General features: G+C 43.2%; 2 protein-coding genes across 15 annotated transcripts in view; both read right to left on the minus strand.

Annotated features, from left to right (window-relative positions):
* Nucleotides 1-6,362, minus strand: part of mxt (Eukaryotic translation initiation factor mextil) — a 119,729-nt gene extending 113,367 nt beyond the window's left edge. For 2 of the 4 annotated variants that reach the window (XM_076188129.1, XM_076188126.1), the window contains exons 1-2: nucleotides 6,217-6,348; nucleotides 571-812 (exon numbers count right to left, since the gene is read on the minus strand). In XM_076188129.1, coding sequence (XP_076044244.1) covers nucleotides 571-606 — 36 coding nt within the window. In that variant the 5' untranslated portion in view covers nucleotides 607-812; nucleotides 6,217-6,348. Of the gene's footprint in view, nucleotides 1-570; nucleotides 813-6,216 lie in introns of all 4 variants that reach the window. The other 2 variants (XR_012966570.1, XM_076188127.1) reach the window with 2 other exon arrangements.
* A 6,579-nt stretch (nucleotides 6,363-12,941) lies between these two features.
* LOC143027117 (uncharacterized) overlaps nucleotides 12,942-17,843 on the minus strand; it is a 249,394-nt gene continuing 244,492 nt past the window's right edge. For all 11 annotated transcript variants that reach the window (XM_076188133.1, XM_076188141.1, XM_076188137.1 and 8 more), the window contains one exon: nucleotides 12,942-17,692. In XM_076188133.1, coding sequence (XP_076044248.1) covers nucleotides 17,465-17,692 — 228 coding nt within the window. In that variant the 3' untranslated portion in view covers nucleotides 12,942-17,464. The remainder of the gene's footprint in view (nucleotides 17,693-17,843) is intronic.

A 17,843-nucleotide genomic window follows, 5' to 3' on the forward strand; every position in this document is an offset into this window, starting at 1 on the left:
AATGCTGTTATTACAAATAACCAATAAATAAATCGACAATTGATAATGAATAGATTAGGTAAATACAGCTAGATAAACAAACAAATAAGTAACATAAATATCACCACTGCTTGAAATAACACAGATGACCTGTTTGAGGTAGCGGCACACTAGGCATTGATCGCTAGCATGCTATTTGCTTTTGCTATTTCGGTTGAGGAGAAACGACTTCAGTTACTATTTTTTTTTAAATTTCCAAATGTCGGACTACTCTTGCGTCATATAGTGAGAGGCTGAATGACGAGATAAGAGAGGCTAAACCTAGAATACGAATGTTAGACACATTGTTGAGATGTTCTTACAGAAGTCTAGAATATTATAACCGAAGTCGTTTCTACTCAAACGAAGTAGCAAAAGCAAGTAGCAAAAGCAAGTAGCATGCTAGCCTAGAGTGCCGCCATCTTTACATAGCACCCCTCCCCACGTGGCACGCCCAGCCGATCAGTGCCCTTCCCCCTCCCTCCCTCACTCCCTTTTCCCTCCCTCCTTCCCTCGTCACGTGCACTGTCCTGGTGTCGACTCCCAACTCACCTGCGCCTGCCCGCTGTTGTACTGCTCCGCCTGCATCTTGGAGGAAGACAACGCTCCACTTGGGTCTTCTTCTTTCGGCTCGTCGTTTTCGTTGTGTCTTTGTTCTCTTTCTCTGTGTGCCTTCTTAGTGTTGTCTACTTCCTTATCTATCTGTTTTTGTTCCTGGTAAAACAATAGAAGAATTCTCTGTGTCTTTTACCATGTATTACTGGTCTTGTATATGTTTGACCTATTTGCTATGGCTGGGGTAAAACAAGTTTACGATAAGTACTGTATACGATATTCCAAGGGGAAGAAACTAATTTTGGATAGAAATTCTTCACACATTAAAGACCTGTCCACTAGCCACATCACTGGGAATGGTCCACACACGTCTGATTTAAGTATTTTACAGCACACTTCAAAGGCTTCATTCACAATACGAGTTTTCTTCAAACCATCCACTTCAAACGTTTGTCTAAGGCTCTAGGTTTTGCTAGTTGTACTGCCCCGGTAGGCAGCCACCATGGAGGTCAAGTGAGCGGGTTCGAATCCTGTGTATGATGCAGAGGTTAAGCCTCAATGACAGGGGCTAGTTTAGTAACCGCTAGTTGCAGGTTTACTTACCTAACGGCAGGTAAGTGCTGACCCTAAGATAATTCGGAGACAAGCTGACCAACTCTCCGTTGACATTGGGCATAGAGCGATTGTTTACAATTCGTTAGCACCATTGGCTAATAAACTAGCCCCGTGACAACAATGAGGCTTTAGGGAGGGTATCCACTTGAGCAATGGCTCCCCAACTACCAAAAACCAAAGTCTTTTCGATAGACACCTTCCCAGTCCTGACCAAAGGAGTTCTTAACATAATGTCGAACCAATCCATCAACCACAATTGATCTGATATCCCTGAGTGCTACACTATTCAATAAATATATTCTTAAATTATTTTTGACACATACAGGTAACAAATGAGCAAACGACCAATTCCCTGAACCTCTGCATAATGTGATATTTACTTTACGTCCTTCGATGGTTCGAATTTCGTTCGCATTTTTTTTTTCTTTTTTTCAATAGCCTATATAGTTTCCACGCTCCCATCATTTCATTTTTCAGTAATCATTTCTTTGGCTATTATTTGCTACCCTGCTAGTTAAAAAAAACATTCCTATACGGTCAGTAATGTTGTACAATAATCCGCATTAAACAGTACTACTGACAATGGAGATACAATGTGGAAGTCATGCAGAGAGGACAAATAGTACAGAGTCATTATAATGTGTAAAAATAAATAGATGTATCAATAAATAAATATATAAATGAATAAATGTGTAAATAAATAAGAAATGAGAAATAAAGTAAATGAATAAACAAATTGGTCACGTGGGTCCCGCTTAATGTATAAACAGAAACTACCTTACTCAGAACTAAATACTGTGGCAGTCTCATCGTACTAGATTCCGTTTCTTATCGGATCTAGAAATGAATCACACCGATGACTGGTGGGCGGGTCCACTGTGGGGAATATGTCGACGGTTTTCCATTCTCTAACAGTTCTAACAGAACTTCTAACACAGACAAGAATGTAGTTCTTCATTTGGCGGTTCGTCCGTGAAAAGAGAAGAAGAGGAAGAAGGAGAAGAAGAAGAAGAAGAAAAAGAAGGAGAAGAAGAAGAAGAAGAAGAAGAAGAAGAAGAAGAAGAAGAAGAAGAAGAAGAAGAAGAAGAAGAAGAAGAAGAAAGAGAAGAAGAAGAAGGAGAAGAAGAGAGAGAGGAGAAGAAGAAGAAGAAGAAGAAAGAGAAGAAGAAGAAGAAGAAGAAGAAGAAGAAGAAGAAGAAGAAGAAGAAGAAGAAGAAGAAGAAGAAGAAGAAGATGGAGAAGAACAACAACAACAACAACAAAAACATGAAGAAGAAGAAGAAGAAGAAGAAGAAGAAGAAGAAGAAGAAGAAGAAGAAGAAGAAGAAGAAGAAGAAGAAGAAGAAGAAGAAGAAGAAGAAAGAGAAGATGAAGAAGACGGAGAAAAAGAGGAAGATAATAATAATAATTCCTTTATTCCAATTTTCATTGGGTATTCTTTACATTATTTACAATATTCACAAGAGCATTACATAGTGATACATGTTTTTGTACACATAAAACATGAAGGTAAAACTAAAGACTTTATAATAGTACAAAATGATATAAGCTTAAAAACTTGTATTAGCAGTGCTTATCAACGCAAGAACATGAAGGTAAAAAAAAAAAAAAAAAAAAAATGTTACAAAATCGAATATGCTTAAAAACCTTGTGTTACTAGTGCATATTATACGCTAACAAATGTTTGCTGACTTACATTTGATTATCTAGAAAATATTTACGCAACCTATCTTTGAACACATTTATTGATGTTATGTCTCTAATAGCGATAGGGAGTTTATTTCATGTCTTAGGCCCTCTTACAGGTATCATTCTTGTGCCTATTTCAGTATTAACCCGATGAACATAGAGATTCTGTCTTTGCCTTGATGGCCTATCTCTTGTTATACTGATGTCGAAGATATTTCTATACAACCATTCGGGGAATCTCTTTTTTAATATTTTAAATATAAACATACATATATCAAATGAACACTTATTTTCTATTTTGAGCCAATTCAAACGTTTAATCGCGGGTGAGACGTGGTCGTATTTACCTATTCCCCCTACAGCAACTCTAGCAGCAAAGTTTTGTAATTTTTGTACTCTTTCAATCTGGGTTTTATTAGCTGAGCCCCATACATTTGAAGAAGAAGAAGATGGAGAAGAAGAACAACAACAACAACAAAAACATGAAGAAGAAAAAGAAGGAGGAGACAAAGAAGAAGAAGAATCGAATGGTTGGATATACCAAACGGACCCCAAAAGACCTTCCTTCCTTCCTTCCTCGTACCATCAGGCCATGCAAATGACATGACGCCTCCAAAAACGAGGACACTTGTCACATATATCATTCTGTCCAAGGACGTCAAACGAACTTATTCAGCTGAGGGGGGAAGGGGGGTGGAGGTAAGTCAGTCCTTGAGAAGCGAGCCCCATCGACCGAGACCCCACTAGGTGCCCGAGTTCGCCCCCAAATTCAGAAGAAAAGCTATAAAGAGACTCCCTTTTTTTAAAGGGAGGCGGGGAGCGTTGGATTACCAATTTTGTATCATTTTCATCCGAGCAATCACAGACTGTTTTATTCAGTTTTTTGGAAACTAACTTGCAGCGTAGAGTGACTCTGAATTATTCGAATTATTTTGCAAATAGGGATGAAGCTTTTTCATTTTTTCTTGTAGCGTTTTCAGAGATCTGGATGGAATTTTGTGGACAAAGAAAATGAAAAGTACTAGAGATGATACTATAAATATTTTTAATATACTTATTACTTCTTCTATCAACAATATCCGTTTGCACCTGTCAGTGATTAATCTATACAAAGTCATAAATCATAAAATGTGGAGAGACGCAAATACTAAGATTAATCAACTTTGAAAAATGATAAGGACCGACCCAGAGGAACAAATATAAAGTCAGGGGTTAAACTTGTTCGTTTTCTATGACGAGTTCGTAAATTTCTATGAGAGATTGGCGACGAGTAAATATGCAGTAGATGTGATTCAAAAATAGATTCGCTACCATTGTTACGTTTCTAAATCAATTCTAGTGCTCATTCGCCATCGTGCGTGTGCGTGTGTGTGTGACTCACCATGGTCTTGGATCACGTGTTGGGACTCGTGATCGACAAATACTACCCTCCCGAATGAGAGCTCAGAGCTCATGTGTGACTGATCTATGGGTAATGCTGTGACCTTACACGCACACACACACACACACACACAACTCCCCGCCCAAGAGAGTTGGAAGAATGACTCGCAGCGCAACGATATTGAAATTAAGCCTTAGGCGGGACTCGAACTCGGACCTCTGCAGCAGCGGTTGCAAACGCTACCACTGCGCGAACTTTGAACTCGTTAGATCCGGTCAACGCATAATGTTGTGACATTACACCTGCCACTCCAAATCCCTTAACCCAAGGGGGACAGTAACTGCTTAAAATATCAGTAAGCACGAAGCGATCTCGGTACTGAAGCATGATAGAGCCACGGCCTTGGACCACGTGCTCGCCTCGTGATTGGCAGCCGTTACCTTCCCGGATGTGAATTCGAGCGCGCGCGCGTGTATATATGTGTGATTCACCGTGGTCATGGATCACGTGATGGACTAGTACCCTCCCGGATGAGAGCTTATGTGAGAAGAAAATGAAGATTGAGAAGTAAGGAGATAAAGATCAAGGAAGATATTGTGGGATTTCGATCAATTTACTGATAACAGATAAATAGTAATACAGTTAAACAGCGCCATTGATAAAATGAAAAGGGAAAATGATAAGAAAAATATATACAAGCACAGATGCCCCAACAACACAAACACCAAAAAACACACTCACACACACACACACACACACACACACACACACACACACACACACACACACACACACACACACACACACACACACACACACACACACACACACACACACTCGCGCGCACACACACAAATACACACACAAACACACACACACACACACACACAAATACACATACAAACACACACACACACACACACTTAAGCACACACACACACACACATACATGACTTTCAAGCTTGGTATGATAATTGGAGAGTGAATGACAGGACCATAGGATCGTTGCTCCTTTCCGGTATACAACAATGAAGTGAATGTATGAATACAAACACACACGCGAGGGCATACAAGCATTCACACGTACACACACACACACACACACACACACACACACACACACACACACACACACACACATATACTGGCGCAATGGTAGAGTTCCCGGCTGCCACTACGGCAGGGCTGAAATAATTTCAGTATTGCTGCGCTGCAAGTCGTTACTCTAACTCTCGTGGGCGGGGCGTTCGGGGTGTGTGTGCGTGTAAGGTCACAGCATTACCCACAGATCGGTCATATATGAGCTCTGAGCTCTCTTCCGGGAGGGAAATAGCTGTCGATCACGAGTCCAACACGTGATCCAAGACCATGGTGAATTACACACACACACACACACACACACACACACACACACACACACACACACACACACACACACACACACACACACACACACACACACACACACACACACACACACACACACACACACAACACACACACACACACACACATACATACATACGCACACACACACACACACACACACACACACACACACACACACACACACACACACACACACACACACACACACACACACACACACACACACACACAACAAACAAACACACACACACACACACACACACACACACACACACACACACACACACACACACACACACACAACATACAAACACACATGCACACACATATACACACACATGCACACGCACACAAACACACACTAACACACACACATACACACACACACGTAGACACAGTGCAACTCTGAAACAAAGACAGTCAGAAGAGAAGAGTTGGCCTGGGCCACATTGGCAAAACACACAATGGCCCTTCTTCGCTATATATACGCCAGCGAGGCCAGGCAGAAGTTACACCAACTGCCATCCACAAAGACCAGGGTAAGTAGCACAAGGCCTATGAACACACACCACTCTCTCTCTGCGTCCTCCCTCGTCGTGGTCAACGTGTTATCCCTGGCCGAGAACACAAGAGAACACACAAGAGAACACGGCACTCGTCGACACGGGCGAGGCTGGCACTGGGGCAACGCCACCAGGTCTGAATCCGGGCACCGGGAAGGGGATGGGAGGGGAGGGGAAGGGGGGAAGGGATGAGAGATTCTGGGGGACAGACGACAGGAGAAGCATTGCAGAGCGTGACTATGGGGGGAGGGGGGAAAGAGAAGTCGAAACTAATATGGAAAACAATAATGTTGGTGTAATATCTTGGGATACCAAATGGGAGGAAGACGATAATGTTGGTGTAATATCTTGGGATACCAAATGGGAGGAAGAATGTGGAGGAAGAAGAAGAGGAGGAGGAGGAAGAGGACAAGGGAGAAGAGGAGGAAAGGGCCAGGAGGGATGGAGAGATTAAGAAGGCTAGGGAGAAAAGTGGGGAGGAGGAGAAGGCAAAAGAGAACAGATTAAGAAACAAATGGAACAAGGAGAGAGAAAACAGATCAACGCGGAGGAAGGAGAGGGAGAAGACAATGAGGTGCAAGGAGGAATGAAACAAAGAAAGAGACGAAATAATCTTGAAAAAAAATAAAGTTATAAAAAGAGAAAAGATCTGTACTCCATGGCACTTGACCAAATACTCCATTCTAACTCCCTCGTCTTTATGTCATACATTGTTACGTGCATAAAACTTGATACATTGAGACAAGTATTTGGTGGTGGAAGAATGGAAGACGTCTTGGTCCAAGTTTCTAATTTCTGAATAATTTCGCACATGGGCTGCCTCCGAACGTCCTATCATTATCAAACTAATCAAGGATAATATCAGAACACACACACACACACACACACACACACACACACACACACACACACACACACACACACACACACACACACACACACACACACACACACACACACACACACACACACACACTGGCGCAGTGGTAGAGTTCCCGGCTACCACTACGGCGGTCCGGGTTCGAATACCGCCCAGGGCTGAAATAATTTTAGTATCGCTGCGCTGCGATTCGTTACTCCAACTCTCGTGGGCGGGGAGTCGGGGGTGTCTGTGAGTGTAAGGTCACAGCATTACCCATAGATCGGTCATATATGTGCTCTGTTCCGGGAAGGAAATAACTGTCGATCACGGCTCCAGCACGTGATCCAAGACCATGGTGAATCACACACACACACACACACACACACACACACACACACACACACACACACACACACACACATACACACACACACACACACACACATGTACTTGTACATATATGATCTATTCTTATATAAGATAGGAAATGCTTTATTTTTACTTTCTCCTCTCCATAGCACTCGGTTGAAACTGTCAGAACCTCAAGGACACTACCGACAGAAAAGTTGTACACTGTGAAAAAGGGGGAATTTCCAACAGAAACCCTGCATACTGCCAGTTACCAGCCACGGAATCTCGTCTGGGCACAACGGCTGTGTTCTCGCAAGAACTACGGTAGACATCTGTTACTAGTATTCGAGGCTCCAGATCGTTCTGGATTTAAGAATACAGACAATCTTATTATTCTAGTAATTTACCGAAAAGAAATTCGAAAAGGTTTTAATTGAATTCGTCTTGTACACAAAGACCGGGCCATGGATTCAAAGGGACAATTTTGTTTTTCAAAATAATACAAGCACCTGGCTTCGCCAGCCATGGCTTTGCCATGGGTGCTTGGCCTGCGGCGCTGCGAGGGCTACGCCCACGTTTTTTTGATGTATGGTTTGGTTAATAAAAGAGAAAAATCCATATAGGTTTTTATTCAACATCAGTAATCAGTAATAACAACATCTTTGGACATTTTAGGTCTTTTACGTGATGGAGTCCTTCCAGTTTCGCCTTCCGAACCATCACTGTCATCATCGTCGCTCCATCTCTTGACCACCTTGATGATGATGTCTTGCCTCTTCTTCACTTCTTCTTGCCCCTTCTTCATTTCTTCTTGTTTCTTCTTAATTTCTTCTTGTTTCTTTTCCAACACTTGAAAATTTTCCTTAAACCTTAAGTCTAACAATTCCTCTAAATCTTTCTTGGAGATCAATACTTGTTCACTCGTTCAGAGCGTACAAACGCTTTTTATGACATATCGAGATAGTGCATCTGATAGTTTCTGTGGTCAGATTTAGCACCGTTCTTCACAAAATTTGAGTATCCGGCAAAGTAGTGTTTCATAAAATTGTCGGAAGCCACGTCCGTGATATCCGCGTCAAAAATCTCTAATTCGTCAAACATTTCATCACAATATTTAAAGTCTTTTAATTCCCGTAGAGTGCTGTTAAATTTAAGGACTTTTCGATTAAACTCTCTTACCGACTCTTTGGTCGTGAAAGATTTGACTTTAGCATATAGAAAGGGGAAGGTTTGACTATGTTCGGTCCTTAGCTGGTAAAGGTATCGTCTGTTGGAATGCAGGACGGCTTTTGGAATTTTTTTTCTGATCTGTCACCCATTTCCAAAAGTGGCGTTGCCGCTTCTTCTTTATGGCCTCGGATTCCTCTGGCATTTCGCTGGTCAACCGCTTGATGACAGCGTGTGCGGCGTAATAAGTGCGAAATACCTTTACGTGAGTGTACTCTGAGATGGAGACACGGGTGTCCCCGTTTTACCGTAGGGAGGGTTAGGCATTGAGAGACCGGATTGACACTTGACAAAGTTTATTTTTTATTGTATATAGAAATCAATACAATGGTTAATGGAAATTATTCACTTTTGTTCACTGGTGCACCCATCAATAGTGGACTCAGTCCGTAGCCGAGGCGGGTAGAGCACATTTTGGGAAAGAATTCCTTAGGAATTTTGTCATGTACAGTCCACTTCACTTCTGTGCAAAGCCGGTCTTAATATCGTATGGAGACTTTGTCAACAGGGACATGGCGTACGAGTTAAATTATATTATTAACAAACGTAACATAAATTGCTCAGGGTACCTAACTCGTTGAATTATTGCATGTACGTTGTATAGTAGAAATTTTTCATAGATTTATTGAAAAAATATAACTTTTTTTTAGTGAACACTCGAAATCCATTTCAACATCGATATATTGTGTGAGTAGTTTTAGAGCTCTTACTTGCCTAAGTGCCATGCCGCTCATGATCAAAGTTCCCATCTCCACCCTCCCTTACAGCCTGTTTTAGCTATTGGCTTCCGAAATAACAAAAATTAATAAATAAATAAAATTATATTTAATGTCCCTATTGCACAAAGTATAAGGGAAAAAATATTTCATATTCTGTTGATTCTAACGCAAAATTCGTATATTACAGTAAAATATTCAGGGCTTCTTTGACCTTTATTTTATCATAATTATTTTGTCAGCCTTGTGGGCGGCATGTCCAGATTAGAACTGCTGCCCACCTCTATGTGCCACCTCAGGGCATATGTTCCCTCCCACTGCCCTCCCCCATGTGAGGACCCTGAGTATTGTCCTAAAGCAAAACCCGGTTCACTCGAATAAGATTTCTTTTCTCATAGTTACCCCTTAATTTTATTCTAAAAATATAGTTTTCTGTTATGGCTGCTTATAAAAGAGAGAATGTACTTTCCTTCCCCAAATACCCGAAGAAGGGATGATTTTCAGTGGTGGCTGAAATAGTTCTCTATTTACTAACGTATACAACCTAACAAACAGTAGTTATAGATATAGAGGCTAGATGCAAACATTAGTATACAGATAAACATTTAAGTTGACGTCAAATTATGTCCTTTTGCTTGGGATTACAAACATACACAGTTGTTTCATATTGATATTCTTCTTCATGTAGGACACGATTTAGTTTCACAAATAACCAGATAGATTTGAACATAAACCCATGGTATATACATATTTTACATGCATTCTTCTGTAATAAATATGTAAGGTTTTGGATTGTAGTGCAATCTCGATATCGTGATAACCTATCCTACAAATTGGATGATCAGTCCTGGGCCAATCTTTACCTAAGAACTCAAGAAATCAGTAATCAACAAAATTAAACTTACCCAAAAAACACTTACGTACTTTTCTTCCACAAAGTTCATGAAGAAGAAAACTAATATTCTGCACTTCACATGCTTGTTGCAAAGTACCTTTCTTGTAGGCATGGCCGGTACAAATGTTGATGTCTTGGTTGTTTTGTTGATACATCAAGGATAATAGAAATTGAGTTTTGATATTTAACTGCCACATCCTAATTCTTTCACGTTTGATTTCCAGATGTGGGATAAGCTTAATTCACAGCAGAAAATGTTCAACAGTTAAGGACAGTTTTGATATTTACAGAACATATCGTTCCATTTGCAGAGCTAAGGCAGTCACTGCACCAATTATACTAATGTAAATTCCTCAGTGACACCCCATTTTCTTGCGTGTGATAAGAAATCTATATATTTTTCTAACTAAATTACATATAGTTTCAAACTTATTTCTTGTAAAGAGGCATTTTATATAGTTGTTTATTTACTTGAGAGATTCGCCTGAATGACATGCCAAATATTACCGAAACAAAATTTGTCACTCATAATATCTTTCACCTGAATTATCTGTTGAAAGTTAGTTTATAATAATCATATTCTCTATGGCTATGTTTCATATATATATATATATATATATATATATATATATATATATATATATATATATATATATATATATATATATCATTAATGCTTTCACTGAAGGTTGCATGAATTTATCATTACATGTTACTACAATCTTTTTTCTTTACCATTCGAACGCGCGTCAGCAAGATTTCTGTTTACATTTGTGACATCTTTCAATATAGTGCTGCAATATGTAGTAGTTTCCTTAAAGCCAAATTACTCAATTTAATTTGGGGATGTCAATGTAGTCAGTGTTGTGTGTGTGTGTGTGTGTGTGTGTGTGTGTGTGTGTGTGTGTGTGTGTGTGTGTGTGTGTGTGTGTGTGTGTGTGTGTGTGTGTGATTCAGCATGGTCTTGGATATCGCGTGTTGGACTCGTGATCGACAGGTATTATCCTCCCGGAAGAGACCTCAGAGCCCATATATGACCGACCTATAGGTAATGCTGTGACCTTACACGCACACACACACACACAACTCCCCGCCCACGAGTTGGAGTAACGACCCACAGCGCAGCGATACCGAAATTACTTCAGCCATTGGCGGTATTGAAACTCGGACCGCCGTAGTGGCGGCTGCGAACGCTGCAACTGCACCGTCAAGTCGTGTGTGTATGTGTGTGTGTGTGTGTGTGTGTGTGTGTGTGTGTGTGCATTCACCTTGGTCTATAGATCACGTGCTGGACTCGTGATCGACAGCTATTTACATCCCGTAGGAGAGCTCAGAGCTCGTATGACCGGTCTATGGGTAATGCTGTGACCTTACACGCACACATACACACCCAACTCCCCGCCCACGAGAGTTGGAGTAACGACTCAAAGCGCAGCGATACTGAAATTATTTCAGCCCTGGGCAGGATTCGAACCCGGACCACCGTAGTGATAGTCGGGGACTGTACCAACCGCGCCACCGAGTCGTGTGTGTGTGTATATTTGTGTGTGTGTGTATGTATGTGTGTGTGTGTGTGTGTGTGTGTGTGTGTGTGTGTGTGTGTGTGTGTGTGTGTGTGTGTGTGTGTGTGTGTGTGTGTGTGTGTGTGTGTGTGTGTGTGTGTGTGTGTGTGTGTGTGTGTGTGTGTGTGTGTGTGTGTGTGTTTGTGTGTGTGAATGTTTGTGTATGTGTGTGTGTGTGTGTGTGTGTGTATTCGTGTGTGAATTAAGCCCCTTCACACATACGTGACTCAAATGAGTTCGTTCGTTTGAGTAGAAACGACTTGAGTGACAATTTTATATTTTTCGAATCTAGAAATGTCAAATTGCTCTTGCGTCATATATTGAGAAGATCAATAACGAACTAAGAGAAGTTAAACCTACATGAATATTGGGCACACTGTTGAACTGTAGACTTAGGGAAGTCTAGAATGCTGTAAGCGAAGTCGTCTTCCAGGTTTTCAAATTCACAACTTTTGACTAGAATGTTGAATGTGTGAGTGGGGGCTTTAGGATGAATGATTGAGGCAGGAAGGGAAATCCTAAATGTCATTTCTAGTGTCAAGTGTACCGGTAGATATTGAAAAGAGTTGATGGGGAAGATGATTCTTTCTAACACCCATCTTGTAGATCCACCAATAGTAGGTCACGTGTTTTGTTGTATATTTTCCCATACCTCATACCGGGGTGCCGTATCGACTAGGACGTTGGCCAACATGGAGCTCCATTCCTGTCTGCACATGGCTCTTCTTAACAAGAATGGCATTTGTTATTTCTCCCCCTACAGATGCCCTTGACCCGTCTTCATATTTTCTGCGTGGTCTTCCTCTTACCTTCTATTTTTTCCGTGAGGCACGTATGTTCTAATTGTTGTTTTCTCATGACATGTCCTACAAAATGTAACTGTCTTTTCCTGATAATTGCTATTATTTACCTCTGTGTTCCTATTTGTTGCAGTATTTCTTCGTTTGTTTATTTTTCATAACCTGAATAATTTCCTTTGTCATTCTACATATTGCATTGAATATGGAAATAATAGATAGGACCACATCCCAAAATAAGTCACAATTGTCATCACAGTAAGCACAGAGAACTTGTTGTGTTGATGTGTGGCACTCTGAGAAAGGTTGAAACTCAAACACTTTTTACTAATTCTCGACGTTTATTGTCGTTCAATATGTAACATGATCAAGACTCGCCGATGTGGAGTCGCACATACGACTTGCGCTTATAAAAAAGTTATTGGGGCTCTTTTTTATATTTTTTATACAAAGAGGACAGATTATCTTAAGAAAAAAAAATCTATCATACTCGAAAGGGAAGACAGGCGATGGGAAGAATCTGCGAGACGTGAGGAAGACAAGGTGAAGACAAGGGCAGCGATTCCCAACCAGAAGCTTTTCATGGTCCATAAGAGAATTCCAAGGGGTTCATAAGGAATCTAATAATTTTTAAACAAAATCAGAAACCTTAAAGTGCGCTGAAATGAATGTATCCTGTTTCCATAAACGTGCAGCTAAAGCAGGATAAGGGATTGTGACACATGTTTAAATATACATTTGTCGCAGAAATAGATTTCTCCTCGCTCGATCTTTTGTTGTTGTCGCTGCTGGGGTCTACAAATGAGAATGTGGTTGGCTGGAAAAGGAGATAATAGAGAAAAAAAATGTTGGGAATCACTGGACTTAGGGAAGCGAGAGCCGACCCTCCAGTCCATCTGCCTTTACATCATCAAGGAGAAGGAGGGAGGGATTGGCCCTCGACTTCTATATGGTACCTGGTACCTGTCTATAGGCCTGTACATGTCAACCAAAGTGAGATAAAATGCTCCAAACCGAAGTGGTTCCCGTGTGTTAATGTGATTCAAAAAATATGAAAAAACAAGTTCCTGATTGTCCTAAGGAGTACACTGCCGAGTTTCGAACCAAAATGTGGTTGCTGACTAGAGAACCTGGAGCTTCTGAGTCTAGGAAATAAGATCTTTGACGCTTTGCTAGAATGTGCTTCTGTTAAAAAAATGTGTTCTAATTCACGTAGAATATAAAAGTTGTCGACAAATGGTAGCCATAGTAACGAAAATAAACAAGAGGACATTGTCTTTCTTGGTCCATGACGAATTACGAGAGTTATCGTTATGCTTGTTGTTACCATACATCAAGTTCACACACCAGCAAGTCTCGAAGACCTTATTGCCCCAAACTGGATGAAGTTTTCCTGATCTCTAGAGAGCACACGTACAAACAATAGCACGAAAGATTGGGCATGGCAGGTTGGATGGAAAGGGAGGGGGGCGGAGTTGGATGGATCGGTTAAGGGGAGAAGGGGGATGGGGGGAAGGGGGGGTGACTTAAACTTAAGTTTGATTTGTTCCTAGAAATATAATCCTTTGAATAAATACGTCATGCCGATAAAGCATTCTGGGACTAGATTGTTAAAGCCATTACCAATACAAATATTACTTTCATCACCATTATTACCGTTATCACCACAAAAACAAACGCCACATCGAAAACTACACGGTGGAGGAGGGTCATCCTCGGGTGCTGTCTATCGGTTCCCGGTACAAGTGTGACGTGGCAATGACGTGGCATGACGTCACAAGGTTATTTAAACGGTCCATTGCCTTGGCGTACTTAGACCACATTGCTAACCCTCTAAGTTTGCAGTGATAGGAACCCGACTCTTTAATAAGGGAGCTACCACTCTCGGGCCCCATCATAAAGGTCCTGTACACTGCATATTACATCAACATCCCTGAAGGGGCTTCTTTTGTCGTCACTCACACGTACAATGACATCGAGCTGACCGCTCTGGAGCTCCATCGAGGCTCCTCGTGCAAGGCCCTGCACATAAGGAGCCAAGCATGCATCCTACACCACAGGATCTTGTGCATAACATGCAAGAAACCCATTATGTAATGCTGCTTCCCATCGCAACGAAACCCCTTTTTAATGGGTCTCTCATTCAACACGTTAAGACCCCTTGTGCAGGGCCACCGGGGACCACGTTTCAGGGCCTACGAAGAACACGTCCGAACTTCGAGGAGCTCTGAAAGCACCCGAGGAGGACCCCCAATTTCCGGGACCCGATTACAAGATCCTACAACGGCAGGGCCCCCGTCCAACACGCAGACACCCACCAGCGAGAGCCTAGCTTACGAGAGGCTGAGACCCAATGTCTCACACGTGAAACCCGTTTTAAGGAACCTGTGAGGAACACTGCATGGCTGCTGCGTCGGGTCCTACTGTCGAGAGCCTTGTTCCCAACACGCGAAGACCCTCTGCACGACGCAGTGGAGAAACCCTGCTTATGTAAGACCCTAAGCATAATGCGCCAAGACCCACCCACAAGGTCTCTCGGGCACAGTACGCCGAGAACAAGACCTCTTTTGGGTCTTGGCTGAGACTTAACTATCCCAAGGTCCCGACGTCCACGCTAATCAAGGGAAGTCTTCCACTTACTATCTTTTATTTTATTTTTTTTTTGGAAATGGGCATTAGTGTGTAGTTGTGTATGTAAAACGTACAAAAAAGATTACGGAAAAAACACCTCTTCTTCGCGAATCGGCTGAACTGGTATACTATACACGAAGTGCCGGCCTTCGGAAGGCAAAAACCTTCTGTTACAAGACCCACTGACCGACAGACCGACTGCTGGACGTCAACAAAGACCACGACAGGGTCTGTCCTCAGTGTATATATTTCATTTTTTTCTTCTGTACCTCCTTCCATGGCGAAGCATCACGGAAGGAGGTCATCTACAACCAAACTCTTCACTAAACATAACATGAAAGGGGCTTGGGGAAGGGGGAAGGAGGAGGAGGAGGCACGGGAGGAAGAGATGGAAGAGGGAGGAGGGGTGAGGGAAGAGAGTCTGGAGGATTCTGATAGAGACTGACACTACATCGGCTCGGAAACCTTCAAAAAACTGGTTCCTCTTCTCGAAATAGTAAACACAGACAAGAGTCTAGAAAAATAGAATTCCGTACGCCGTAAGCACACACAAAAAGAATGAGGCATCGAAGGACTTGACCTACACATTCTTGGTCTCTGGGAGGGACGGAGGAGGAGAAGGAGGAGGGGAGGAGGAAGAGGAGGAGGAGGAGGAGGCTGAGGAGGAGGAGGAGGAGGAGGAGGAGGAGGAGGAGGAGAGGAGGTGGTAAGTACCTATCAATTCCTCCTACAGTGCCTCGGAAGTGAAGGTGCTATTTACAGCGGTGTGACAGGGGAGGGGGAGGGGGGGAGGGGGCAATTTTTATGGCCTTAATGTCCCGAGTGGCCTGAGGCCCACTGTAGCCACTGTGGCCACTGTGGCCACTGCGACCTCGTCCGCTTCCCTCGGGTTCATTTATCGAAAAAAATCACAGATGCTGCGGTTCCCCTTGCATATGGGACGGACCACATTTTTGCCATCATAACATTTAAGAGAAAAAAAAAATTGGGTTAAAGCCTCGCTGGCACTTTACTACGCGTTGTAGTCACTACGAAACACCTCATCCTCAAGTTTCCGAAAAAAGTCGATCGACTTTGAAGTATAAAAAAAGATCCTTATGTATGAGTTGCTATTGGCAAACTACCACACCCCCTCGCCTCCAGAACAGGAGTGAGGGGGAGGAGATGAGAGGAGCAAGAGGAGGTTGAGGAGGAGTGAGGCTGAGGTGGCCCTTGAAAGCTTCTTCGAGTCTCAAGGACCCATCAGCTTACGCGACACAGGCTGTGGAAGACCTATGTGGGCGTGTGTGGGCGTCATTTAAGGCATCCGTTGCTGTCACTGGAGGAAAAGTCCGTTCATGAACAGACGACTTTGATAACGTTGACAGAAATGTCTAACTAAGTTTACAGAAATAAATAAGAGAAATATGCAATCCCTCGAGTACAGTCACCAAAGTCGAGAGTGAACCGTTGAAAGACAATTCCTTTTAGTCTTGAGTTTTTTTTTTTTTTAGTTTTTTATTCTTCTTCATTTTTTTATTTTCTTCCTTGGCAGTTGGAAGGTTCTGGACAGCTTCTGCTGGATAAAGGGAGATCCTGCAGGGCAGAAGGCGAACTTGAACGAGTGCAAAGTCCTGCGGGATGTGCGACAATTGGCCTCGAACTCCGGCACCATCACGTGACCCCTCGGGGGAAGGGGGGGTGCCACGTGGCTCTCCCTCCGTCGGGAGGAGTGCCACGCGGGAGTGCCAGAATTCGGCGAGTTCCTCCCTCGGGGGGGCAGGAACTTACAGTAACATGGCGACACCGTCGTTCTTCCCCCTTCCGGAGATGGGTGTAGGGGGGAAGAACCTGTAGCGACGGTAATGACGAAAGAGGCGTGTTAGAACTAACACGGCCTGATCCCGGTCACTGCCATGTTCTTGGCTACCAGGTCTCTGTAGGTAGCCAATCGAAGTGTCGAAGAATCGTCAAAAGGTCGATCGATCGATGACGAGCGAGAGGGAGAAAGATCGATCCCGTCCCATGCAAATGGTGATGAGAGTCACCCTTCAACCTCGAGCCTTGGACTCCAGGGCAAAGCGAGGAAGGGGGGCGGCGGAGGACGAAGGAGGAGGGGGCGCCGGGGCGGGGGAGAGGGGGGGAGGTGTAGGTCCCGTGGCGGCACGGCAGGAACGCCCCCCCCCTCCCCCTCGTCCTTCTTCGGGAAGGGTCCTACGAACCCTGAATCTCTACTATTTGCCTCCTGAACCAGGGTAATAGTACATCACAGCTGGGGCGGGCAGCTGCCAGCGCGCAGCGTGGAGCTCGATGAGCTGCAGCAGGGTCTTCCGGACAGCTGCGACCCGGACGCTGGTCAGGAAGGCGTCCCTGGCCGCCGTCATGACGCGCCCCATCTGCTGGGGGAGCTCCACCTCGATGTCCTTGCCCACGCCCGTCAGCACGAAGAACAGGCACTCCGTCTGCAGGGGAAAGACATGATCAGAAAGTTCTTGGGGAAGGATGGGAGAAGTGGGGGAGTTTACGAGGGTATATGGCTTGTACTTGCTTCTCAATTATTTATTTTACATTTTTATAATCACTCTCTGTCCTTATGGGAGCATGGATTATGAT

Source organism: Oratosquilla oratoria, chromosome 7 (assembly GCF_046742065.1).
Source record: "Oratosquilla oratoria isolate Oo_2021 chromosome 7, ASM4674206v1, whole genome shotgun sequence".
NCBI classification, from domain to species: Eukaryota; Metazoa; Arthropoda; class Malacostraca; order Stomatopoda; family Squillidae; genus Oratosquilla; species Oratosquilla oratoria.